Source organism: Corvus moneduloides, chromosome 22 (assembly GCF_009650955.1).
Source record: "Corvus moneduloides isolate bCorMon1 chromosome 22, bCorMon1.pri, whole genome shotgun sequence".
In the NCBI taxonomy this organism is placed as follows: domain Eukaryota; kingdom Metazoa; phylum Chordata; class Aves; order Passeriformes; family Corvidae; genus Corvus; species Corvus moneduloides.
This window is the reverse complement of record NC_045497.1, coordinates 4,994,205-5,018,992: the sequence shown is the minus strand read 5'-3', so window position 1 is coordinate 5,018,992 and position 24,788 is coordinate 4,994,205. Positions and strand designations below refer to the sequence as shown.

Genomic DNA, 24,788 nt, shown 5'->3' with positions numbered 1-24,788 from the left:
GGACTTTCACATGTGAGCAGAGAACCAACCCAGGCGGCTGTCTTGCTGTGACATTGAAGCCATGAGAGAACTGTTTCTTGTGGAGATGTCTCCATAGCATGAGCAAGAGAGACTCCTCCCCCTAAGTGAACTGAAGAGATTATTATAGAGGTGGTAAACTGACTGAAAAAAAATCTCAAGGGTTGTCTTTTTACGTTGTCAGTGGGAGAAGGGAGAAAGGTGGGGGGAAGAGAAGTGTTCTGAAGGTTTAGTCTGACTTTTTTTTCTTTCTTTTAGGTCTGTTAATAAACTTCTTTATATTCTTTTAAGTTTTGTGCCTGCTTTGCTTTCTCCTAATTCTTATCTCACAGAAGGAAAATTAGTAAGTAATGGATATTTTGAACCAAACCACTACAAATGTAAAACCCTCTCAAAGCTGTTTTGTTTTTTGTTCTATTCATGCTTTATGTGATGATAGCTTATCCATCTTTTCCAGGCCTAAACAGTCTTCCTTGGACTCCGTGGGCATCATGCTGCTGGTAATTCCGCCAGGGAACATCAAATGGCTCGGCCTCCAGCTGATACCATGGTGGCTTGGAAATAGCCCCCTGGAAGCTCTTATCATCTTCATGCCAGATGTTTCACAGAAACTAAGCAGCTCATGGAACTTCAGTGAGAAAGAGAAGGAGCTTCTGGTATGTTCTGTTAAAGCAGAATAGCAAATATCTCCTTAAATACACAGTGTACCTGTGTACAATTTATAATGGACTCTGTTGTTTCCCTGTCTTTATTCCCCTGAAGGGCAGTAACTCTGCTATACCAACTAGTAAATGGAATTGTCTGCAGAAAAGTTACAGACACTGAAATCTGCTTTTCTGAGGGATGTTTTTCATCTGAAACCAGATAGTAACCCCTCTGAAAATCTGAAGTTAAATCCTGACCCAGTTTTTCCTTGGGACCACCAAGGAAAATTCATTACTTGCTGGATGGCTGTTAAATCTGCTGCTTGATGGTTCCCTGGGATTGTTTCTGTGTTCTTCAAAGTAAAGCTTGGCCTTCACTCCTCAGGATAGAACAAGGTTATACTGAGAAAGGAAAGAGAGATGAGCATTACCCTGTGTGTTTTTATCCCTTGTTGTGCCTTCCAGATTGTCTGTTCCTGGCTTATATCCATTTATATATTATTTTCCACACTGTATTTGCAGTCAGTACTGGCCACAGATGTAACACAAGGCTCTGCTTGTCTAAACTGGGTGGGGAGCAAAGGCAGGAGAGAACAGAGACAAAACCAATAAAAAACCCAACCACACTTCAGCAGTCAGATCAGACTGAAAGATATTTATTTAGAAACAACAGCTTTGGTATTTTAAAACCAAACAACCTGTAAGTCACTAGAAAGTGAGATGTCTTCCCCCATATCCAAAACAAATTCAATGCACAAAGTCTCAATAGGCTTAGAATAAGAAACCTGCAGACCAGCATTTCCAAGTGTATATCCAGAAAACAGCTTCATTAAATTGATTTTGCACTCTACAATTATAAATGCTGAAAAACCTGTTACGAGAACTTAGATATCGACAATTCAATTGACTGTTACTGAAGTGAAGGAAAAATTAACATACTCCCCCTCCCCCCAAGCAATAAATAAAAACTATACCAGAAAGGAAGTTACACTAAAGTTTTCTAGTTAACTCTCAGAAAGAAATCATCATCCTTTATTTTTCTGTAGAATTGAAAAAATCCAAATCAAAATATCAAAGGACTTAGTATATCTTCAAGTTTTTTCACCAAATGGATTAGTTCTAGGGAACTGAACAGCTTACAGGGAAAGGAAACATCTGTTACACAAGCTTCTGGGATAAACTACTGAATCACCACACCTTCCAAGTCTCAGATTCCTGTCATAGCAAGGCACAAAAGGATTGTTGCTTTCAAATGGTCCTTGTTCTCAGCTGCAAAATTGTCAGGTGTCTTGTGCAAATGGAGGCTGAAAGCAGGACTAAGTTCATTTGGACACAGGGATGTTCCCATTCAATTAATGGAACAGGGTGTTAATTTCAACACCATCTATCTTGCTTACTGCTACAGATTCTGAGCTTCAGCTGGCTTCCACTTCTTCCCTGTTTCTGGAATCAAGTTCTGCATCACTTTCATTTGAAGTAGATCCAACTAAGACGAGGCAGCAGAGTTGTTTGCTCTGCAGTGCCCAGGAGGACGAGGTGTCAGGTCAGCCCTGGGCTGTGGCTGTGAAGCTTCTGGGCACTTCAGTGAGAAGAGTCGGGGCAGTCACCTGTAGCAATGGTTAACAAGTCACTTGGTAAAAGGCAGAAGGCAAGTCTTGGAGATGACAAAGGCAACTGGATAGACAACAGTGAAAGGACTTAATTACATAATTCCAAGGACACATTTCAGGCGCATGTCAGGGCACAGCTGTTACACAGTAACTGACATCACCTCCTAACCCCTTCCTCCCTTTGCACTGAGGTTTTTTTTGATCATGATCAGAGGCTTGTAACTGCAGTTGTCTGATACACATTTCTATCCTACCTCTTCCTAGGTTAGTTAGTCTAGCTACAAGCACCTCCCACTCATTCTTTTATTGGATCACAGGTATTCAGACCTGCTTGGGATCAGGCTTGATCTCCACTGCTCAACATGACAAAGCCAGTGAATTGACATGGAAATTTCCAACTCACTTTAAACACCCCTTACATACCAACTGTCAAGTTTAGTTCAATACCTTCTGTTCAGCCTTAGCTATCCAAAATTGAATTTGTTTTTATAATTTTGAATAACAGGGCAATCTAAAGCTAGAACTTTTCCTCTGACAGCTCTATTTAACTATCATCTCATTTTTTTTTTAAACGTAACCTACATTTAACTCTGTTCAGCCCTCAGGAGGGAAGCCTCTGAAAAGCACAACTAGCTCACAAAGCAAATCCAGTCTGGTCTTGCATTTCCACTTCCTATCAACACACAATCAGAAAGTCCCAGTACTAAGAGCAGAACTCACCATCTACTGTCTATTCTGTGCTAAGCTTTTACAGCAAATAAGTTTTCCAAGGCAACTCAAAACAACTTGAAATTCTTTATACCCAGGTAAGACGCATGAAAGTTTGAAGCCAGAACCTCCAACTCACAGTAAAAAGCACTCAGTACTTTCCTTAACACAGCTTTGTATTTTGTCTGACTTGGGAGAAACACCAATTAGCATCTTCCCAAAATGATGGTGGTAAGTGTGGTTTGATAGAGGACTGCACAGTGTCTATAATATGAACATGTACCACGAGTCCCAGCAAGTTGGCACCTTCACCTCAGAACAGCAGCCCGCCTTTGGGTGTTCCTGTGTGACACGTCACATGTTCAGGGCAGGCAGGCAGGTGTGCAGGTCTCCACACAGCAGTACAGACAAGTACAGCAGCTCTCTCATATGCTTTCTGGTACTGAATAAAAAGAAACATCATCTCATGACACAACTGCAACTGCTGGCCTAGAAACAAGCAATGTCCTACGCTAATGTGTGAAAAAAAGACAGAAAGCTGTGTCTGCCTCCACCTGCAGCCTCACAAATGTCTAAGGACAGACAATGAGTTTATCTTTCCTAATGATTTCGTAATGGAGCCCTACTGCTCCAGTCCCTGCCCTAATCCTCCTTCTTGCAAGAAGAGGTCACAGATCTCTTGTTGCAAGAGAGACTGAAAATCATCACAGTCCAAGACAGAGCCTGCCCAGGCACAGCTGACACAACATAAGGCTGACAACACAGTGGAAGCAGCCAAAAGCAGCAGCCTTATACCTTACTCCTGAAGAGTGGCTTGGCTCCCGGCCCACAATATTCATTGTAGATGAGTTTGAACAGAAACAAGTGAAACAAAGTAATTAAGGAGGCCACACTGAACCAGAACAGGAAGGGTAAGCCTGGGTATTGCTTGGCCATGTGTTCCTCATGAGCCAGAATAGCTTTTAGGTGAAGTGTGTGTCTCAGGTCCTGCAAGTGGACCAAATCTGTTGATATATAAAGCAGTGGTGTGATGGGTTGAGTCACCATGACAGGGAAGGTGTGACCTCGTGCCTCTGAGGTCAGCTCCACAGGCTCATTCATACAGCCTGCCTCGCACGCATACAGTCTGACAGGCTTGTCCTGGAATTTCACAGACACATGCAAGAAGGGCTTTCCTTCAGCATCCAGGAGAACAGCTAAATTGATCAAGTCCTTATTGTAATGGATCCCACGTAAGGAATAGCTGTTATGAAGTACGTCAGGGTCAGCCTGAAACTGAAGGTGGTTTTCTGTGAACTGCAGACCCCCAAAACTAAGCACCATTCCCTGCATGAGTCCATGGACTCCAGCTGTCACAAGACCCTTGCATCCCCGTTTCTGGAGAGTTAGCTTCCACAGGTCTGAGAGCTGCAGGATCTGGGTGACACTGGTCAGCTTTGGTGGCCACAGGTTCTCGGCGTGCATGGTCGCATGGCCACTGAAACAGTGGTCAGCATAGTTCAGGCTGGCTTCAATCTTCTCCCTGTCCTCACCACCGATGAGCGGGTCTAGCAGGGGGGCTGGCACAGTTGACAGCACGTAGTAGAGGGTCATGTTGACAGTCTCACTGGATGGGGTATGTGCATCTGTGATCTTTCTCATTTCAATCCCTGTAGCAAAAGAAAACAACTAATAGTCAGACATTAACTAGGAGGAAAAGAAGATCAAACGTGCATGTTGATGTTCAATACAGAGGTGTTCTTTATAACATCTAAGAAACCTTTGTCCATAAAACACCAAAGTGAAATGTTTTCATGTGTTTCTCTAAGAAGATGCTCTCTCTGCTACTTGGGAGTTTGGAAGCTAAGCTCCCACTAAAGACAAAGCTAATTTAATATACAGATGCTTTACAGGGCAGTCATCATGACTGCAAGAATGATCTGTCAAATCTTTTTAAAAAATAACAAGTTCTACATTATTTGGGCAGCTACTCTTTTATGTAAGACATTAAAACCTTAAGAAAAAGCATCTTTGTACGATGGCCCTTAACTTCCATGGAGAATCTGTCTTTTATGCTATCGCTAAAGGTCAACTTTATTTCCAACTGACATGCACAGCAAATCAGTGAAGTTCCTGAAGCCAAGAAGAGCAGCACACACAGAATCATGATTATAAATGTTCCTTCTCATTTTATGTATTTTCTATATCATTTCTATGATATTTTCTGTATCATTTCCTATATGTAGTCAGGTGTGCTCCTGTAAGGCAAGCTGGGTTCCAAACCAGGAACACTGTTTTACTATCCCACAACCCATCAGGAAGACCAGAGCCTCTGGAGACCTTACAGCAACCAGGACACTGAGCGTTCAGCCACCCTCTAAAGCAATCCCGTGGAAGTTGAGCATCACTTTACTTACCTGAAATGAACAAGTCAGACCAGGTCTGCTGGTGCTCCTGGAAAAGATCTTCCACCCCCATCTGCATCACCTCCAGCATCTCTTTCTTGGCTGCTTCCCTCAGCTTGCTGAAGGTCTCCTCCAGCCTGGAGACCTCGATGGGCTCCGAGGTGTACACCACGGACAGCACGGTTTCGTCAAAGTGCGACTTGGGCGCAACCTGCACCCGGCTCACGAGTTTCTTGGCAGCCACCACCACCAGCACCATCTTGGGGCTGCCGGCCAGCAGCAGGCGGCCGGAGGAGAGCAGGAACTGCCGCTCCTCTACCTTCTCCAGGCTGGTGGCGAAGCGCCCGCCCAGGGCGGACGCGGCGGTGGGGGCCGAGGCCTCGAAGGCGGCCACCCGCTCGGTGGGGTTGGAGATGCGGATGCGTTGCAGGTAGAGATGCGGCCGGCTCCGATGAGCCACCACCTCCTCCCGCACCGTCACGCAGTCCCCGGCGCTGGCCCCGGGCCCCGTCTGGACGCACCGCACCCTTCGCACGGCCCCGTCCCGCAGCGCCGCCAGCGCCGCCCGCGCCTCGCCGCGCCCGCCCAGCGCCCTCAGCCGCACCAGCGCCGGGTACTCGGTGGCGAGTGCCGGGCCCCCGCTGGCCGCCGCGGGCCGCACCCAGAGCCGCCCGGCGGACACGTCCAGCAGCAGGAACCCGTTGCCCGCCAGCGCCAGCCCCGGGGGCCCGCCGGCCCCGGCCGCCTCCTCAGGCAGCGGCAGCGCATCGCCGCGCTGGATCTGCGCCCGCCAGGCGCCCGCGGCGGCCTGAACGCAGAGGGCAGCGGGTCCCCGGGGCTCGGCCCCGCGCCCCGCGCCCCGCGCCCGCGGCGCGCCCAGGTACCAGTAGGCAACGAGCAGCAGCACCAGCAGCAGCAGCAGGCGCCGCGCCCAGCTGCTGGACAGCAGCCCCGGCAGCCCCTTCAGTCGCTGCTGCAGCCACATGGGCGGCGGCGGGGGAGCCCCGGCCCGGCCCTGCCCGGCCCCGGCCCCGCCGCGTCGCACCGGCCCTAAGCCGCCATCGCCGCCGCGCCCTGCGGCAGCTCCGCCGCGATTGGCGGCGCTTTGCAGCGCTTTGCGACAGCCGCGGTCTCCGCCCCCGAGGGGGGGCTTGGCGGGGAGACGCGGCTCGGCCCGCTTGGATCCCCCGGGACCCCCGGGACCCCCGGCCTCTATCGCTCCCGGCTTCCAACCCCCCCGGCTCCAGGTTTCCCCTTGCTCGGGGCCCCACCGGCTCCGGGCCCCTGCCGTTACCGGGACCCCTCTCGGCTCCGAGCTTCCTCAGCTCCGGGACCCCCGACTTCCAATCGCGCCCTCTCCCGGCACCGGGATCCCCAGCCTCCAACCCCGCCGGTTCCGGGACCCCCCGACTTCCAACCCCCTGTCTCCCGGCCCTGCCCGCCCCTGCCCCTCTCCCTCTGCTGTATCCGCGGGTGTTTTCGAGCAGCTCCAGCCCAGGGCTGAGGTTCTGTGTCTCCTGCCCGGGTCACTGCACGGATCGAAAAGGCCTGGAGAGGTTTTCCGTAATTCCCGTGGCAGTTTAGTGCCTTACCACAACAGAAACTATGCGGGAAAGGAAGTTCTATCAAAGTGTGTTCCACTATAAAGTAAATAGAGGAACAAACTTTCTCACGTGTCTTAGATGTGCGCAGGAAAGCTTTGTATCCAGAGCAGTGCTCGAAAGACAGAACGAGAAACACAGTTTCAAGCAAATTAGGCGGAAACACTGTGAGTTAAAGTGAAATGTTAAATTCTCGACCAGGTTGAGGCAATGAACCAGCTCAGTGAAGGGAAACAGAGGAGACACGTTCTAAATTTATTCCTGCACATGAGCTGTTTGATTTGGGGGAGGCACTGGGATCCCAAAACGGTGAGTGAGACCCCATTCCTTGCAGGTTTCAATGGGGCTGGTGGTGTCTCAGCTTTGAGGCTGCTGTAAGAACGGAGCTCTGGCCCTTCCAGTTTTTAGGAAGTTGCTGCTCCGCCTGGAGCACGTGTTGCACGTACTCACTGGAACATCTGCATTGGCAGCTGGCTCTCTTTAAAAAGACAGGCAGCCGGCTGCAGCTAGCGCACAGAGCAGTGCAAACACACAAACGGGGGAAATGTGCTTGTTGGGTGGGCATAGCTGCAGAATACAAAGCTGTCAAACAGAGACAGCCTGGGTATAGTAGCATAAACAATGAGGCATTCATGATTTCAAGTGTGCAAAACTGCTTTCGTTTTAGACTGGAGAGATTTAACTTCATTAAAACGAGAAACTTGCAATTTTAAAAACACATGTTGAGTCCCAGCTCTCAGTCTAAGGTCTGAAGGTGAAGGACTGAACATCTTTGCTGTGGCTTCTGTCTTCTCTGTTGAAGCTGCTACAGATTTATCACGGGCTTTGTCTGGTCCTGCAAAGTACTGAAGAAATCTAAAGAGAAAGTATGTTCTCTCTTTCTCTCTCTCTCTTTTTTTTTTTTTTAAATTTAAGGAAACTGGGAGCTTTGCAAAAGGAGGTTTCCTGAAATCACCATCTTAGAGAGAACTAGTATTTCCTTGGGTTGTTGCCTGGAATGCTCATCACTTGAGCATGAGGACTGTTCTGTTTACCTGGTAATTATGAGGGAATTATGAGGGAATTCCTGCTTTGGGGAGAGGGAATGGAAGGAAAAGTGCTCTGAATACACTCAAGAATATTCTCAGTGAACAAACAAACTTAATGGGAGTTCTTTGGGATGATGCTGTTATATCAGGTAGGTACAGTGTGGCCCTTCTAACGTGCTTGATTTTTTCTCCTCTAAGATCATGCCTTCTTGGGGGGTTTTTTTGTTTTGTTTTGTTTGGGGTTTTTTTGTTTGTTTGGTTGGTTTGGTTTTTTTTTTTTTAAACTGAACCCTGTTATATCTGTGATTTCTGTTAATTTAAAGAGATGGTTTACTGACAGGCCTCACATAGGATCTGTCAGTCGTAGCTCCTTATCTGGTGTCCTGCAGGCTCAAAAGGGTTTTCCTACATCTAAACCTTACATTCACTGCACTGTAGAAGTGACCGAAAAGCAAACGTTTATTTTAAGAAGTATAACTTTCTAAGACAGGATTATTTGACCTGTTCTCAAAGGCAGAATGAAATAGAAAAAGATGCCTGGGTAAGTGATCAGGGCTACAGCAAGAAAACCCAGCACAAGGCCACAGAGATTAATGTAAGACCTAAAGATGTGTATATGGCCAGAGAAAACCAGTTAGTACAGGAAACAAAAACACTGCAGATTTTGTGTTCACAAAGGAAACATAGGAGGTGACAGGTAGGAAGAAGGTATGAAGAAGGTATGTAATAAGGCTTCCAGTTTCTAGAGCTGTGCATAACATTATAATCAATTTCTTGGTTTGCTTTTTGTACAGAAATGTCCCATAAGTGTCAGCCAGCTGCAGCTGGCCAGAGACTGACTCCTCTGCTCCTACACAGGAATTTGCTCAATGCCTATTTGCCCCTCTGCACATCCACTGCCCGGTGTCCCAGCGCCGCGCGTGCTCCGCACACTGCCCGGCCCCCGCAGTCAAGCCCCGCTAGACCCCGCACCCCAGGCAAAGCCGCTGCAGCTCCGGGATCAAACGCACGAGCTCCCCGTCTCGATGTTGCCTCGCTTTCCACGCGGTCCCAGCACGTCCTGCCTCGTCTCCCAGCCCTGCCCCGGCTGCCCGCCCGCCGCTTGTGGGGGCCGGGGCGGCCCGGGAGGAGGAGCCATCGCCTCCTCGCTTCCTCCGCCCGTCTCCGCCGTGTGGGTCTGGTGCGTGGCACAGCTCCGGCAGCCCCGGAGTCGCCCGGTCCGTCTCGCAGGCATTGCTGCCGGTCAGTGTCAGCTCCTGGAGCGGGGTCCGGGCGGGGAAGCCGCCTCCATGGTGCCTCCGGCGATGCTGCTGCTCTGGGCGGTGCTGGCCCTGCTCGGGGCGGGGGGTGGCCGTGCCTCCCAGCAGGAAGGTAAGGGGGGTGCTGCGCGGGGCACGGGGGGGATCGGCAGCATGGGGAGCCGGCGGCCAGGCTGATGGACGAGCACAGCCTCTGTGGGTGCCACTGCTGGCCTCGGCGTCCTGGTCTCGCTCCCAAGCATTGCCCGACCCGAGCCCACGGCAGAGTGTGAGCCCCTGGGCGGCGCCTCGAGCCTCGGGCAGCTCACAGCTCGGAGTTTCGTGAGACGTCATTTCATCCCAGTGAAGGACTCTTGGTCCCGTGGGTTGCATCCCACCTCGGTCAGCCTGCTTTTGAACTTGGGCGGTTCAAGAATTAGGTAACGGGAGCGCATTTGATCCCAGACTGGCCACACTGTGACTCAAGATCAGGGATGCTCCTAAAATAACATCAGTCTGTCTCCCCATAAACAGTTGGTAGAAGCCCTGGAGTGGTTGGTAGAACAGCAGAGGATTAGGGCAGCTACAGAATGTCAGCAGCACTGACAAAGTGGTTCACACACTGTCACTCTGCCAAGAAGTTTGGATAATTATTTCTGTCTTCATTAGAGAAGTGGCAATTAGGAGGAGATTTAATCTTGTTACCTAGAATATTTCCCTTCACAGCATGATTCTGGTATAACTACCTTTATTATATATGTACATAATACAGTTAGTGTGCATCTATGGGGGTGTTGGGAGTTCTTTGGCTGTAGTGGCATAATTAAAACAAAGAATCTCTGTACTATCCTGCCTTCCTTGCACATCCCAAATCTTCCATGGTTTTAGTAAGATTTAAGAATGCACTAGAGGTATAAAACTGAGGGCTGGGAAAGAGAATGAGGTAAATTGGTTAGGAAGAGGGATTTAGAATGAGCTACTTTCTGAACCCATCACTTTTGGCATGATTTGAAGAAAAAATGCCTCACCTTTCCTCTGCCTCAGCTTCCCCAGAGTAATGTGAGAGTAATGATACCTGTCTTCTCTCCTGGATGTTCTTTTAGATCTCTGCAAAAGATCTCTGCATAGTTATCTGTAGCTGATAGAATTTTTAAAAAATCTTCTGTAAATGTAATACAGAGAATATATTATCCACTGTTAAATTGTACACTGTTTTTTTTCTATTTGATCCCCATATTAATGGTATTTTCTCAGACACTATCTTAAATGGAAGTGACACAGTAAGATTTCCCAAATCACAGCCAGGGATAAATTCATTCCTTGTCCTAAAATGCAGCTGCAGCTGTGCTTTCCCTGTAGACTTAGGGCAGAAGTAAATAACTTTAATTTTTTTTTGTTACTGAACTCATCTGGTCTCTGATTTTTATTCCCTATAAAAACTCAGAAGTTTACTGAATCATTTAATTGTGATCTTGGTGTCAGGGTTCCTGTTCCAGTGCTTTGTTCTTACTGAATCCTTTTCATCTATAGAGCTCTAAAACCTTCACAAACATGGTAAATGTTCTCTTTTATCATTCTACAGATGGAGAAACAGGGATAGCATGATTGGCTCTTTGTCCTGCAATACAGTCCAGCTCCCCTGGTTTTGAGTCCAGTGATTGCTTTGTTAACCACCCTGTGTTTGTATTATGCAGCCATCCCATTATTAAATGTATTTATACAATTCCTAATTGTCAGTGTAGCCCAGGGAGCCTTTAGGCCCAGGAGGCCCAGCTTAGCAGAACAGGCTGCATTTCTACATATGGAAATTGACTGTGGGATATGGGAAACAGGGAAGCATCAATCTGTTTAGGATGTTTTGAAAAGTTTGCATGTAATACTGAAAGTAAGAGGGTTTACTGCTCTGTCCCTGGAAGTACCTATCAGCTGCATCAGTGTTCAGCAAAATCTTTGGGAAAGAGAAGAAAGGGTTAAAGCAGAAGGAGTGGAGGCAGCATAGCTCAGCACAAACTTCCAGTGCTAAGCTGGAGGAATGTCTCTTGGGATAGAAAGCTCTCGCTGCTGCAGAGAGTTCTTAGAACAGAAACTGAGCTTAGTGTTTCTCAGCATCCTACCCCACAGGGAATCTGTAACTTGGAATTCTGCTGGGGATGAGAGTGGTCTTTGTCCTGGTTTTTCATGCTCCTCTGAGTTCACAGACTGCATGGAGAGACCTTTTCTGTCTTAGAAATAGGACACTGCTTCCTGTTCTGTGTGAGCTTTTAGTGCTCATCCTGTCCAGCAAACTTTTGGCAGTCAAGTCATAAACAGTGTGTGGCTTTCTTGGGGTGGCAGCATGAAAATGAATTAATGATTTATTTAATGTGAGATGCCTCAGATTTTGGGCTGAAATAATTGCACAGTAGTCATGATCCTTTCTTTCTTTCCTTCTCTTATCATTATCACATGGTTTCTCCCCTCAGGTACTAGAATTTGAGCATTGTCTTTACATTCCTCTCTGGCAAACCCATGTTTGTCCCCCTCTTCCTCAGCAGTATGATCCTCACCTTCTCAAAATCCATGAGCTCAGAGCTCTCTCATAAAGCTGATGTGGCTTTCTGTGTGCCATCATATGGCTAGAAACTTTAATGGCTTTAACATGTTGCCTGAGGACATACATATTTTACTCATTTGTTTGCTCCCTTTGACTGGGCTGGACACAAGGCACTGGAGTGTGCTGGAAGGGCTAGATTAGGAATGCACTTCATATGTCTAAAAATCTGTCCTTAAAAACTGCACTTATATGGGATTCATATTCTTTTATTTATCACTTTGTGCACATGTCTAATAAATAAAATTAGACTTGACCTGTTGACTTTTCTCAATCTCTCCTCTCTTTTTTATTCTGATGCAGGTAAAGGATCTGGGGAATTTCTTTGGGAATATCTTCTTTCTTCATAACTTGGAGTCTTACACTTTTTTTTTTACTTTTGCTGCCTTTGTCAGGTCCATTTATAACTCCAGCTTCAAGATCCTTCCTCTCTAAAACCACACAGAATATCAGTTTGGGTACCTGAGGGAGATACATCTGGTACATCCATTGAAAAAAATAATTGTTCCAAAAAAAGCTTGCTGAGGCCAAGAAAATGTTCTTTTAGTTTTTCCTGGTATTTTCTGATGTTTAAATCGGATGGCCAGGATTTGCATTTAAGCACCGTTGCCAGAGCCTATACAAATTCCTACTTCAGCAAAACTCTTAAGGTGAAGTATTAACATTTCATCATTGCGATGAGGAAACCAGAACTTCCACGTAAAAACCATATTTCAGGGTACCACAGAGAAACTTCTGAAAGAGAGCTTCAGGATTTAGTTTTATGATTTTTAAGGGACTGGAAATGAAAAGCAAGTTTGTGAGGACAACGCAAATGAAAATTATAGCACAATTAAATTCACATTGAATATGTATGAAAAAACTGGAAAATGCCTCAGGAATGCAGTAGAAATTTGAAGCAGCCATGGGGAGAGAATAATAACATTTAGTCTAATTTTGGTTTTCCCTACATCCAGTCAATGCTGAGTGACAAAAAAACAGCTCTGTGGGGAACAGAAAGTCAAAACAGCATTAAATGGATGACTTCCAAATGGGCATTTTGTAGTAATTCTATTTTTTTATCTTCAAGTTTAATTTCCTTTGTACTCTGTGTGAGAGAAGAGAATTGTAGCTTTCACTAGCAGGGCAAACAAACCACTTAATACATTTTATTTTCTTTTTTTAGCTCAGAACTCAGGCAATGGAATTGTATCTTTACATAATCTTTCATTTTATAACCACAATCAAGTTAGGCGTGGAAACAACACGAGCTGAGTATCTCTTGTGCTTTCACCTGTGTGCAGAAAACCTGCTGGTTCTGACTGTTGCCACCAAGCAGACTGAAGGATTTCAACGCTTCAGAAGATCAGCCCAATTCTTCAACTACAAAGTGCAGGTGATGTCTAGCAGCTTCCGTGGTGGTTGGTCAATGGGAATTTCAAATTGTGGAATGGATAAGACTTGGCCTCACAGTGATTAAATAAAAGCTCAAGAGAGGACACACCTGCTCAGCTGGCTGAGAAGTGCTGCGACTGGGTCATTTCTGCAGTATTCTGAGTGCTGGCTTGGGATGAGATCCATAACTCCTGGTCAAGGGAGCCTCATGGCACTTTTCCATTTCACTGCCAAGACACACAGTATGGAGCATGCTCCTGTCCCTGTGGCTAGGAATGCTTTGTCACTGTGCTGTATGTTACACTGACTGTCCAGCCCAGAGAGTGGATCAAAGGCTGCCTAGTCCATTTGTCCTGGAGCTGTTATTTTTGGTGTGAATTGCACTGGGAGTTATCAGGACCAGTATGTTTGTGGGTTCTGGTCCTTTCCTTTAAGTGCCCTGTTGAGGTCACCATGTGCCTGTCGCTGTGTAGGTGCTGGGGCTGGATGAGGAGTGGCAGGGTGGAGATGACCAGCAGCCAGCTGGAGGTGGGCAGAAGGTCCGTCTCCTGAAGTCAGCTCTGAAGCAGTATGTGGATAAGGAGGACTTGATCATCCTTTTTGTAGAAAGGTAATGGTTGGAAAACATTTGCCACAAACTGAATCTTAAGGCTGTTTGGACAGGTTCTCACTGAGAAGAAATGAACTATGAAATTGATTTGTTTTGAAAAGTGTGTCCAGATCTCTGGTTTTTTCCCCCTGAACTCTCTGTAGTTTCCTGGGAATCACTCAGAGTTGCATCCATGGCTGTTGGGAAGGTCTGATCAGAATAGGCTGATGCCAGTTCCTGCATGAAGTTGATAGTGTTGTACCTGATTCTGCCACTGTGGAATTTGGCTGCCTCTATCTGCAGAGAATGAGCAGACAATTCCTGTGGAACTAAGCAGGCCTTTCTTACCAGAGTTATTTGTTTTATAAGGTGAAGTAGGACTGCAGCACATCCTAAGAGCCAAGAATTAGTCTGCCAGACAAAAGTGAAGAGAGAAAAGGATGGCTTGGAGTCTCAGTGTCTTTTCATATGCCCAGCATACGAATAAGACTATACTTTAATTTGTTGCATTACAAAAAATATAATACTGTTAAACAGAACTAAAAGAGAGGGATTCCCAAAGAATTAGCTGTTTCTGGAAACTTTTCTCACTGGCATGTTTTTCTGATTCCATTCCTTTTGTCCTTTTTTGTCTGTCTCTTTCTCTAGCTATGATGTGCTCTTTGCTTCGGGCCCCACAGAACTGCTGAAGAAGTTCAAACAAGCCAAGAGCAAGGTGGTTTTCTCAGCAGAGAATTACATCTATCCTGACAGAAAGCTGGAAGCCAAGTATCCTCGGGTGCGAGATGGAAAGCGCTTCCTGGGTTCTGGAGGTGAGACACAGAGCTAGCTTTCAGCTGAGAACCTCTTTCTCCTCATATTCAACCTGTGGGAGAAATGGCAAAGCAAACTGAAAGTTGATGATTCTCTGCAGGGTGTAGTGAGATTTCATGTGAGAGAAGTGAAAGTACATGTATATAGGAGTACTTCCATTTTTTGATCATCTGGGTTGAAACACTTCCTCATATTTATTCCCACAGGCTTCATAGGTTATGCTCCAAACCTGAAGAAGCTTGTGGAGGAGTGGAAAGGACAGGACAATGACAGTGACCAGCTCTTCTATACAAGTATCTTCTTGGATCCAGAAAAAAGAGTAGGTGTATCTAGATTCTAAGTTTCTGAAAATTTGCATTCTAGCCAGTACCCCCGTTTTCTGTTGTTAGAAGTTTTTATATTTAAGCATAAAATGTGAATGGGAAGAGAGATGTCTGAAAATGAGTCTTAATGGAGGCTCATACCAGTATGGTGTTTAAAGTTGTTGAGTGTGGAGGAACTAACCAGCCTCCTCCCAGGGGATGTGAAACTGCAGAGTGCAGTGCTGACTTAGAGATAGCCAACCTAGCACTGAAGTACATTTTAGGAAAATGCCATGTAACATCCTACAGAAGCCTGGAATGGACCCTGGAAGCAGCATTGCCATTCCAGCACTGTGTGATGCACTGGCCAGACCATCCAGCCCATGGGTCATTCTGGTTCTGCTGTCCCTGCCCAGTTGTGGATTACAGAGGCCAGTCTGTCCCTGGGGACAGACCAAATGCATGGGAACTGAGTATTCAAACTGTAACAGCAATTCACAAATCAAGAGGAAACATTTGAAATAGGGAACTGCTATCAGACTAATTAGAGACTTGCAACTTTTTACCAGCGAGGCTGGTAGAACATTTAGAGCAGCTGGACTTTTTTAGTTCCCCAAATCTGAGTACAGCCTGTGATACTTTAACATGAACAGTTCCTTTAATGTTCTCATCTGCAGCTCTGGCCCTGTGCCACACAAGGGCTGAGCAATTCCCCGGACTTGGCACTCAGACAGCGGATGTTAGCACCCTGCTGTCATTTCCAGTAATCAGTCTTAATAGATGCCTGCAGGGACACAGAACTCTGTTAAGTCAGAGCTGCATTTCAGTCTGATGCAGTCAGAGTGTGACTTGCACCATGGATAAAAACAAAGATTGCACAAGCTGATCTTGCATCTTACTGTCCTCTGGTTTGACACTGGTACGTGGGGCAATGCTTGGGGTCATACTTGCCCTGTGGATAGAAGGCAAGAAACTTTTCACAGCAGATGGTTTTGCTATCTGACATTCCTGTGTATTATATGCATTTGGGGTTTATATGACTGTGTGTAAGTCTACTTCACTCATATGATGCAGATTTATTGACATACCCACAGCAGCTTTAAAACGGGGAGAGGGGGTCTGCATAGTTTTGCCTAATAGAATATATTTAAATTGTTCTAGAAAATGGTGAATTGTCCCAGATTTAAATGAAAATTATGATTATCTGGGAATGTTTTAGGCCTCAGAGCTTGGAGAGTTTGCAGATTACTATAGGAATGGGATATATCTTCACTGAGTATAGGGTCCATTGCATGTAAAGAATGGATGCCTTTTGTGTTCTAATTAAGGTTATTTATCTAATTCTTTTAAAGGAAAGTATCAACATCAGTCTAGACCACAGAAGCCGGATCTTCCAAAACCTAAATGGAGCATTAGGTGAGATGGAAGAAGGAAGCTCATTTCTCCTTGGAATGCAACTTGCATGTTGACACCAGAAATAAAGTTATGGCTGAAGGGATTGTATTTCAGAAATGGCTGTTCCCACAGAATAAGATTTAGTAAAAGTCTCTGCTAGAGTTCTGGGATTTGTTTGCAATTCCACTGTGACCAACTAGGTTCTCATTGCAATTGCTTCTCCACTTCAGGGAATGCAGGTCAGGTTTTTCATCCTACACCTCCTTGCCACTTTGATCTCCAGGCATGTCGGATTGCATTAGCCTTGGGGATTGAAACTGGGAGGGACTTCCAATGCAAGTGATAACACACAGCGCTGCCTAGGGCTTGCCTGTCTTTCCGCTTCAGAGCCATGCTGGAATGCCATAGGAGGTGAGAAGTAGCCAGATACACCTGTGAACACTCACTGACTGTACCAGGCTTCTGACCTGACCTGCTGATTGATTTTGCTAGTCCTGGCAAGAGGGATTCACTTACTCTCCTGACAGTACTGCCTTAATGTTTTCAGTCTTGCGCCATTCCATATTCATTCTGGTCAGGTAAAAAGTGATAATGGCAGTGTAGTTTTTGGCTCCTGTGCTCATCATATCAATGACAGACTGCAGCTTGTATCTGTGCTAGTCTTTTTTCCAAAGGATTTTGTGTGGTTGTGTTGAGGCAACATCTTGGATGATCTCTGCCAGGAGGATGGACTTCTGTGAGGGGTGACAAAGAGAGATGTCAGGTGCATAGAACACTTAGGTGAGAAGGGCCTGAATCCTCCTGTCAGTAGCTGTCCCTGTCATCAGTAGCTGTTCCTCACTGCACAGTTTGTCAATGCCAGTTTTGAAAGAATCTTTCAGTATGACTTCTGCCAATTCCCAGACATTGTCCAGCTTCCCAGCCATCCTTCTGTTACCTCACAGGATCATTCTGAATATTTTTTTCTCCTTTACAGATTTGGTCTATAGTCCTTAAACTACTTGTGCACAGTTATCCATTGTCCACACTTTCATTTTTCAGCAGTTTTTCAGTATAAATGAGGCATTGTGCTTCTAATTATCAATAAAAACCTTAACATAATGACAATGTCATTTCCAGATGAGATAGTACTGAAGTTTGAAAACTCACAAGTGAGAGCAAGAAACTTGTTATATGACACTCTGCCTGTGGTGATCCATGGAAATGGACCCACCAAGGTAAGTGGACTGTCCTGAGAGAAAGATTTGGTCTGTGTTTGTTGCAAAGTGACCCTTTAGGCTTGATGGATCAGGTTACTGCCTTCACATATATTGACTTACGCCGTGTGCTTCCATTTGAGAAACATTAAGCAGTCCAGGCCCCTAGCAGCAAAATGGATCTGGTTCAAAGAACCACATGTAGCTGGACCCTCAGGCTGTCAAGCTTTTCAGATTCTTTAGTTCACGCAGAAGGTAATTGAAGTTGAAATGTGATCTCACAGTGGGGGTGCACACAAAGAAACTCCCCGGCCCTGTAATGCATAATGTGGCAAATTGCCTTTTGCAGCTGCAGCTGAACTACCTGGGAAACTACATTCCTCAAATATGGACATTTGAGACTGGCTGCACGGTGTGTGACGAAGGTCTGCGAAGCCTCACGGGGTTTAAGGTAAGGCTTCTGTGTCTATTCAAAGCTCTCAAAACAAGTCTTATGATGGGATCCTATGTGTCTGATGTGAAACACAACTCACCACTTCTCTCTCCTCTTGTCCCTGAATGTAGGATGAGGCATTGCCAATGATTCTGATCGGCATTTTCATCGAGCAGCCCACCCCATTCCTCTCCCAGTTTTTCTTGCGGCTTCGTAACCTTCATTACCCAAAGCAACGAATCCAGCTCTTTATTCACAATCATGTAAGTGAAGTTGGCTTGTGATGGTCTTACCAAATGCTGGGAAAATGTACACCTCCTCCTCTACTCTAGGCACCTTTGCAGCCTTGGGCTAGACTTCCAGGCTGTGTAATCACAGTACTTACCTGCAGTGGCATCCATATGGTTGCATACTTATCTGCAATGACACCCATCCATCCACCTGTAGATGTGCAGAAGTGGGCTTAAGAGCTGTTGCCCCTCTACTCATTTTCAGGAGGCTGAGTGGCCTGGATGAGTCCATCTTACCTGTTTTTCCTTACTTTTGGAATAGGAGGAACATCACTTGATGGAGGTAGACTCTTTTGTAGAAGAGCATGGCAAAGAATATCTCACTGTCAAAGTGATCGGACCAGAGGATGAGATGGAGAATGCTGAGGCACGTAACTTGGGCATGTAAGTGAAGAGGCCATACATGATAGCCAGCAGAGACAGCCCGTGTCCAAACTAAGACATCTGTTTTTCCTGAGATGATTCCTGTCAAGTGACTGCTTTTCTTTTTTCAGTTATCCTTTCAGTTTTTCTAGCACTAACTCTGATGCCCTTATATATTGGGAAAAAATCAGCTTCCATACCAGCTCACTTTGTTCAGTTTCAGAAACTAAGTTCTCACTCGTCCTTTGTTCTGACAGAAGGATAATCCTATATCTCCTACCCTCATCTGTATACCCAGCCACAGAGCACAAAGAATACTCACCTATATCTCTGAAGAGGAGGAGCGTTGTAGCAAATCTAAGAACTAGTGAGAGAGTATCTTCCTGTCTATGATCAGGAGGTTTGAGCTCTGGTGTGGATTTGGGCCATCTGTAAATGGGAACCTCTTCAGTTTGAGCTGAGGAAAGTTTGCTAAAGGTGATTTTGGCTGTGTCTCAGTATCTGCTATTGGATACTGAATCTGCTGTGCTTGTACTATGCTGGCCCTCTGGGTTGTTACATTAAACCAAACTTTTCTGAGCACTCAGAAGACCTTTAGACTACAAAGAAGGAATTCTTGGTGCTCTGTCCTTTGTCTTCCCCTGGTTTAGGATGTGACTTTTCTCTTCTCTGGCTGTAGGGATTTGTGCAGGAAGGATCCTGACTGTGACTATTACTTTAGCCTGGATGCTGAGGTAGTTCTGAAGAACACAGAGACTCTGAGGATCCTGATTGAACAAAACAAGTGAGTTCTTTGGTATGAGCAATGCTTACTGGTCATCTCACATGAGGAATTCAGTGCACATCCCTGAGATGTGTAGGGAACCAGGAGAGCTGTGCCAGAGATGGGATGTTAGCCAAAAACCTCTTATGTGGTTTTTTTTACTGGAGTTGTAATCCCTGGGTTTTAGGCAGGAGATGTAAATCATCCTTAGCTTTATTTTTATGTAGTCACTAGAACAAATCAGATTCTAACAGACCTGGTGCAGGGTGCAGTTAGAGAGGAGATTTGGACCATATTTACCCTTTCTTATGTGGCCTTTCATTCCAACAGAGTTAGCAAAACAGCAACTGTGTAAGTGAGAGAGGAAATAGCTCTTACAGTACTGGGGTTTGTAAATATTTTCATTTTCTTCCTGTAGTAACATCCTGTCCTGCAATTCCTTTTTCTTTCATGCTTCCAGGCTGGTGATTGCCCCCCTGGTAAGCCGTCATGAGAAGCTGTGGTCCAATTTCTGGGGAGCGCTGAGCCCTGATGGATACTATGCCCGCTCAGAAGATTACGTGGATATTGTTCAGAGGCGGAGAATGTAAGTATGCAAAGAGAGCTTCTCACTGATATAATCCCTCAAATGCAAAGCTTGCTGCATCATCAAAATGATGGCAAAGAACCAGAGAGTGCAAATGTCTTTGTGTATAGGAAAGGAAAAGAAGTCTCTGCTCCCATTTGGAAGCTGCTTTATATTTTCCCCTGAGTAGAGACAATAACATACTTGGGGCAGATTTTCTTATGATCAGAGTAAGGGTTTGAGAGTGCTGACTGCTGAAATAATCTCATTTTACTCATGTCATGATTTCCCATCTGGGGATTATAGTTAGTGTGATTCTTAAAATCCTGTAAAGTGCTGTTTAATCTCTGTCAGATAAATCTTCAGAAAATACCAGGTGATCCTTGAATGGAAGATTCACAAAATAGAATTGTCAACTCATTCATATTCTTGAGGGACCCTCTTTTTTAAAGGCCGTTGTATGTGCAATAAACTCTGGAAATCAGCTTATGCACTTTTGGCTGGTTCAGTTTCTTTAAATCACTGGAAAAAATATGTTGATCTCTCTGGGAAGAGATTCAAACTATTAATTATGTCCCTAGAAAAAACACACAGTAGCAATTAATTGCTTTCACAGTGGACTAGCATTTGTGCAGCTTAAAAGCTCTGGGAAATATAAGTGAATTTTTTCTGGAATGACAATATCTATTGGTATGGTTTCTCCCTGCTGTTCTGAGTTGCCTCATTTAGGCAAGCCTGGCTGATGTTGCAGTGCTGCCTGTCATCCTGTCAGGTCCAGCAGTATCTGTCTTAGTGGTATTTCAAGTCTCACTTTTCTTCCCATGTGTTTCAGTGGGCTTTGGAATGTTCCCTACATCAGCAGTGTTTACATGGTTAAAGCCAAGGCTCTGCATTTGGAGCTTGACCAGGGAGATCTGTTCCACAGTGGCAAGTTGGATGCTGACATGGCTTTCTGCCACAACGTTCGGAATCAGGTCAGTCGAGGAGAGAGGCTGGCAGAGGAGAGCTGCATGCCAGGGTGAAGGGTACAGGATTAAGTAGTTTCAAGGCACTCAGTTCTGCCAGGGCAGGGATAGGGTGAACTGGTACTAGTCAGTACAGTGCAGACTTTGGAACAACATGGGACTTCAGTCTTGCTGTGAAACCATGCATAGCCATGGACCACTAAACATGGATAACATTTTTGTTATTATTGGGCCTTTTCAGGACTGCTCTAAATGGGATTGACAGGGTAAGAAGGAAGACCCTAATCTCACAACAGCTGCTCTCCTCTGCTTCCAGTCCTGGCTGACAAGACACAGAATTACTGTCTCTGCCTATAACCTTTCAAAGTTTCTCATATCCAGGGTGGAAATAAAACTGAAAGCCCACAGGAGCAAGAATGAGTAAATAAACAGCTTGGAGAACTGTCCAGTGCTTAGTTTCATGGTGGCTCTCAGAAATACGAGGCCTTTAGTATTTCTCTCTGTCCTGCAGGGAGTGTTTATGTACCTGACAAACCGGCATCAATTCGGACACATACTGTCTCTGGAGAATTACCAGACAAGTCACCTTCACAATGATCTCTGGCAAATATTCAGCAATCCTGAGGTGAGATAACCTGCATACTCAGCACGCACAGCAATGTGGGAAGATCTGATATTAGTTTCACCACTATGGGAAGTCCAGGCTTTGTAATAATGGTGTCTCTCAGGTGGGATGAAGAGCACAGTTACAGAATTTAAAGAGAGCGTGTTTTTGGGATTCATAACATATGGATCTGCAACGCCTGTAAAATACTGCTTGCATGAGTGCCTGGCCTTTTATTACCTCTTTAAGTAGGGGCCCCACAGAAATTACTGGTTTGCTTATCTTCTAATTGCAGGACTGGAGAGAAAAGTACATCCATGAAAACTACACAGCAGCTCTGAAAGGGAAATTGATAGAAATGGTAAGAAAACATCACTCTTATCCATCAGAATGAGAGATGAGCATCAGGACAACGCTTTATCGTTGTTATTGTAATTCTCAGGAATAAGCAGTTCAGTGCAGGAAACATGACCTTGAAAGTACTTTTAGAGCCAAATCATTCTTTTACAAGTACATCTCCAGCTCTCTTAAGTGGAAGTGGGGCACATAAAAAAGAAGAAAAATTTCTATCCTCAATATTTTAGTTTCTTTCCACTTAGTCTACACTCAGTTTAGTCTTACTTCTTTTGCCTCAAGCACCTGTCTTTGTTTCTGCTATTCTCACCTGTTTGCTATCTGCAGCCCTGCCCAGATGTTTACTGGTTCCCCATATTCACTGACACTGCCTGTGATGAGCTGGTGGAAGAAATGGAACATTATGGCCAGTGGTCCACAGGTGACAACACGGTAAGTAAAAGCAGGAGCCCTTCGAGTTCTGGGCCACAACATTTTCTGTGCATTTCTGGTGGTAGCAGTGCCTCCTGTGGGAAGGCATTAGATCCCGAATTAAACCAGAAAAGTAGAAACAGTACTTTAATTTTGCTCCTGATTATCTCTGATTTTTCCCTGAGTCTTCTTCAGTGTCCTCTGAAGTTCCAGTGTTCAGCCTCTCTGATGGTAATATTGTTTCCCTTAGGGTTTAATTATTGTTTGAAATGAGCTTTCCATCCTGCAAATTCTGATAAAGAAACATCATATTTATTTGTAGTTACCAGAAACAAGTACTGTTTGTTCATTCCTGAGCTCCACGGTTCCCATCCTTATGGGTATTTCTGTTGATTCTATTTCAGGACAGCAGAATACAAGGAGGATATGAGAATGTGCCAACTATTGACATACACATGAACCAAATTGGCTTTGAAAGAGAATGGTATAAGTTTCTTCTGGACTATATTGCACCCATCACAGAGAAACTGTACCCAGGATACTACACCAAGGTATGTCCACCTTAACATCAAAACTCATGGTCAGCTCAGCACCTCCTCCAGCTGCAGCTTTGTGACAAGACTGCCAGAATCCTCCAGCAATACACACACTATTTCCCAGTACAGAGGATCTGACCCTGCAGTGTGACATAAGTATGTGCATTAGGAAATAAGCAATTTCTCAATAACATTCTTGTGCCTGGTTGTTGCCTTTCTCCTTTAGCAATGGGATGCAATTTCAGTGTTACACCCTGCTCTGCAGCTCAGAAGCCGCAGACTACCATAGCCCTCTAACAGAGTGAAATTTGTTTTTCTTTCTCAGACCCAGTTTGAACTGGCCTTTGTGGTTCGCTACAAACCTGATGAGCAGCCATCCCTAATGCCCCACCATGACGCGTCCACCTTCACCATCAACATTGCCTTGAACAGAGTTGGCATCGACTATGAGGCGAGTGTGTGCCAGGGGGTCAGGAGTGCAGTACAGCCCCTTGGAGCAGCTGAAAACCCTTCCCCGATCCACATCGAGCACCTTTGCATTAAGGATTACAATTAATGACTGGCTTAGGCTAGGAAAGAGATTTTTGAATGCATCAGAATACAGGAGATTCCCCAAGCACCTTCTCACATTTTCAGAAGTGCTGTCAGAAGGCAGGGACCCCTTCCCTGAGGTCCTTTTTTCAAGCTAATATGTCTCTTGTGTTCCCACCAGGGAGGAGGCTGCCGGTTCCTGCGCTACAACTGCTCCATTCGAGCTCCACGGAAAGGGTGGACCCTTATGCATCCAGGACGCCTGACCCACTACCATGAAGGTCTTCCAACCACCAAAGGAACCCGCTACATCGCAGTGTCCTTTCTTGACCCCTAGAGTCATGCTTCCCAGGAAGGACCTTTCCCTGGCCCTGCTCACTGCTGACTTTGAGTGGAAAGAGGGAACGCTGCTGAGAGTTTCTAAGGCATTGTTCAAAGCTATTTGGATATTGATTTTTATATGATTTTTAATATGATTTTTAATGATATTCTAAGACTCCACTACTGGAAGATCTCCCTCTGATACTGCAGGTAATATCTAGGAATATTGCTGTAGAAGTCCAAAGGAGATTTTGTGCCTTCATTTTTGATTCTGCTCCTCATCCACTGTTTCTTGAATGTGCCATTTACTTGAACCTTCATCACTGATTGATTTGCTTTAAAAAATGCTTTTTTGGACTGGAAATCCAGCTTTTTGGAGTTACAAGTTACAAGCTGGAAGCCTGTTGTCATCCACAGCATATATGGGACTGGATGTTAGACAATAATTCCTGGACATTATTCCAAATATAAATCAATCAGGGAGCTGACTCCACGAGTCATAACAGTTAAATGTCACTCCAGATGAAACTGAATAGTAAGAGCCTGAAGATCATCTGATTCCTTAACTCTTTGCTGTCCTTGCAAGCAAATCACAAAGTTCAAAGGAGCAGCAGTGACAACATAGGTGCTTCTGATTAGCTAAAGGAAGGTCCTCTGATGATGCTTTACCTCTGGGATTAGACTGAAGAGATAAAAGCCCCCCCACCTTCTGTTTCTCCAGCTAAGAGCAGCAGACATACCCACACAAATTCAGGCCATGTCAATATGTAGAGTAAATCTAAGAAAGGTAAGGCTGGGAACCACTACATCAGTCAGGAAGGCTTAATTGCAGAATTGTCTCTGTTCTATACCATGTTACAATTATCAAAAGCTCTGATTAATCTCTGGATAAAAACCCAGAGGTCCTAGTGGTCTTTGGTGGCCTCATTCCAGTTGTCAGAGATAGTTTTGATAATTTTCTTTGATGGCCTATTCACATTAGATGGAAAGAGCTGTTCTCTGGTTCTTAGAGGAAATAATTATTCAGTGTTTCTATTATTTGAGATTGAAAACCAAAAGACTCCATTGCAGAAACTTCTCCAGTGGGGTCAAGGCTGATAGAAATGAGTGGCTAGGAAATGCTGAGAGATTGTGAACTAGTAGGTGTAAAAATATGTCTAGA

The 24,788-nt window shown here is 45.3% G+C and overlaps 2 protein-coding genes and 1 long non-coding RNA gene across 3 annotated transcripts; 2 read left to right on the top strand and 1 right to left on the bottom strand.

Annotated features, from left to right (window-relative positions):
- Positions 1-325: 325 nt before the first annotated feature.
- On the top strand, positions 326-2,324 carry LOC116454737. Its single transcript, XR_004244187.1, has 2 exons — positions 326-361; positions 476-2,324. It is a non-coding gene; the product is annotated as an uncharacterized LOC116454737 (long non-coding RNA).
- Positions 1,297-6,446, bottom strand: KIAA2013 (KIAA2013 ortholog). Its single transcript, XM_032131663.1, has 2 exons — positions 5,377-6,446; positions 1,297-4,629 (listed from the first exon to the last, which is right to left on the bottom strand). Exons 1-2 carry the CDS (start codon positions 6,347-6,349, stop codon positions 3,770-3,772), a joined length of 1,833 nt encoding a protein of 610 aa, XP_031987554.1. The 5' UTR covers positions 6,350-6,446; the 3' UTR covers positions 1,297-3,769.
- A 95-nt stretch (positions 6,447-6,541) lies between these two features.
- Positions 6,542-24,553, top strand: PLOD1 (procollagen-lysine,2-oxoglutarate 5-dioxygenase 1). Its single transcript, XM_032131649.1, has 21 exons — positions 6,542-7,274; positions 7,881-8,002; positions 8,788-9,364; positions 13,105-13,196; positions 13,669-13,805; positions 14,433-14,596; positions 14,804-14,916; positions 16,252-16,315; positions 17,414-17,511; positions 17,840-17,941; positions 18,055-18,186; positions 18,476-18,597; positions 19,256-19,360; positions 19,800-19,925; positions 20,737-20,878; positions 21,381-21,494; positions 21,769-21,834; positions 22,155-22,259; positions 22,643-22,789; positions 23,100-23,225; positions 23,487-24,553. Exons 3-21 carry the CDS (start codon positions 8,863-8,865, stop codon positions 23,640-23,642), a joined length of 2,613 nt encoding a protein of 870 aa, XP_031987540.1. The 5' UTR covers positions 6,542-7,274; positions 7,881-8,002; positions 8,788-8,862; the 3' UTR covers positions 23,643-24,553.
- The last annotated feature ends 235 nt before the right edge of the window (positions 24,554-24,788 follow it).

Bases quoted from the DNA above. Each gene is read 5' to 3' on its own strand.
- KIAA2013 (XM_032131663.1), bottom strand. From the start codon at position 6,349: ATGTGGCTGCAGCAGCGACTGAAGGGGCTGCCGGGGCTGCTGTCCAGC. The intron at 4,630-5,376 runs GTAAGTAAAGTG...CTTTTGCTACAG, and splicing joins GTCTGACTTGTTCATTTCAG to GGATTGAAATGAGAAAGATC.
- PLOD1 (XM_032131649.1), top strand. From the start codon at position 8,863: ATGCCTATTTGCCCCTCTGCACATCCACTGCCCGGTGTCCCAGCGCCG. The intron at 13,197-13,668 runs GTGATGTCTAGC...GTCGCTGTGTAG, and splicing joins TCTTCAACTACAAAGTGCAG to GTGCTGGGGCTGGATGAGGA. The intron at 22,260-22,642 runs GTAAGTAAAAGC...ATTCTATTTCAG, and splicing joins GGTCCACAGGTGACAACACG to GACAGCAGAATACAAGGAGG.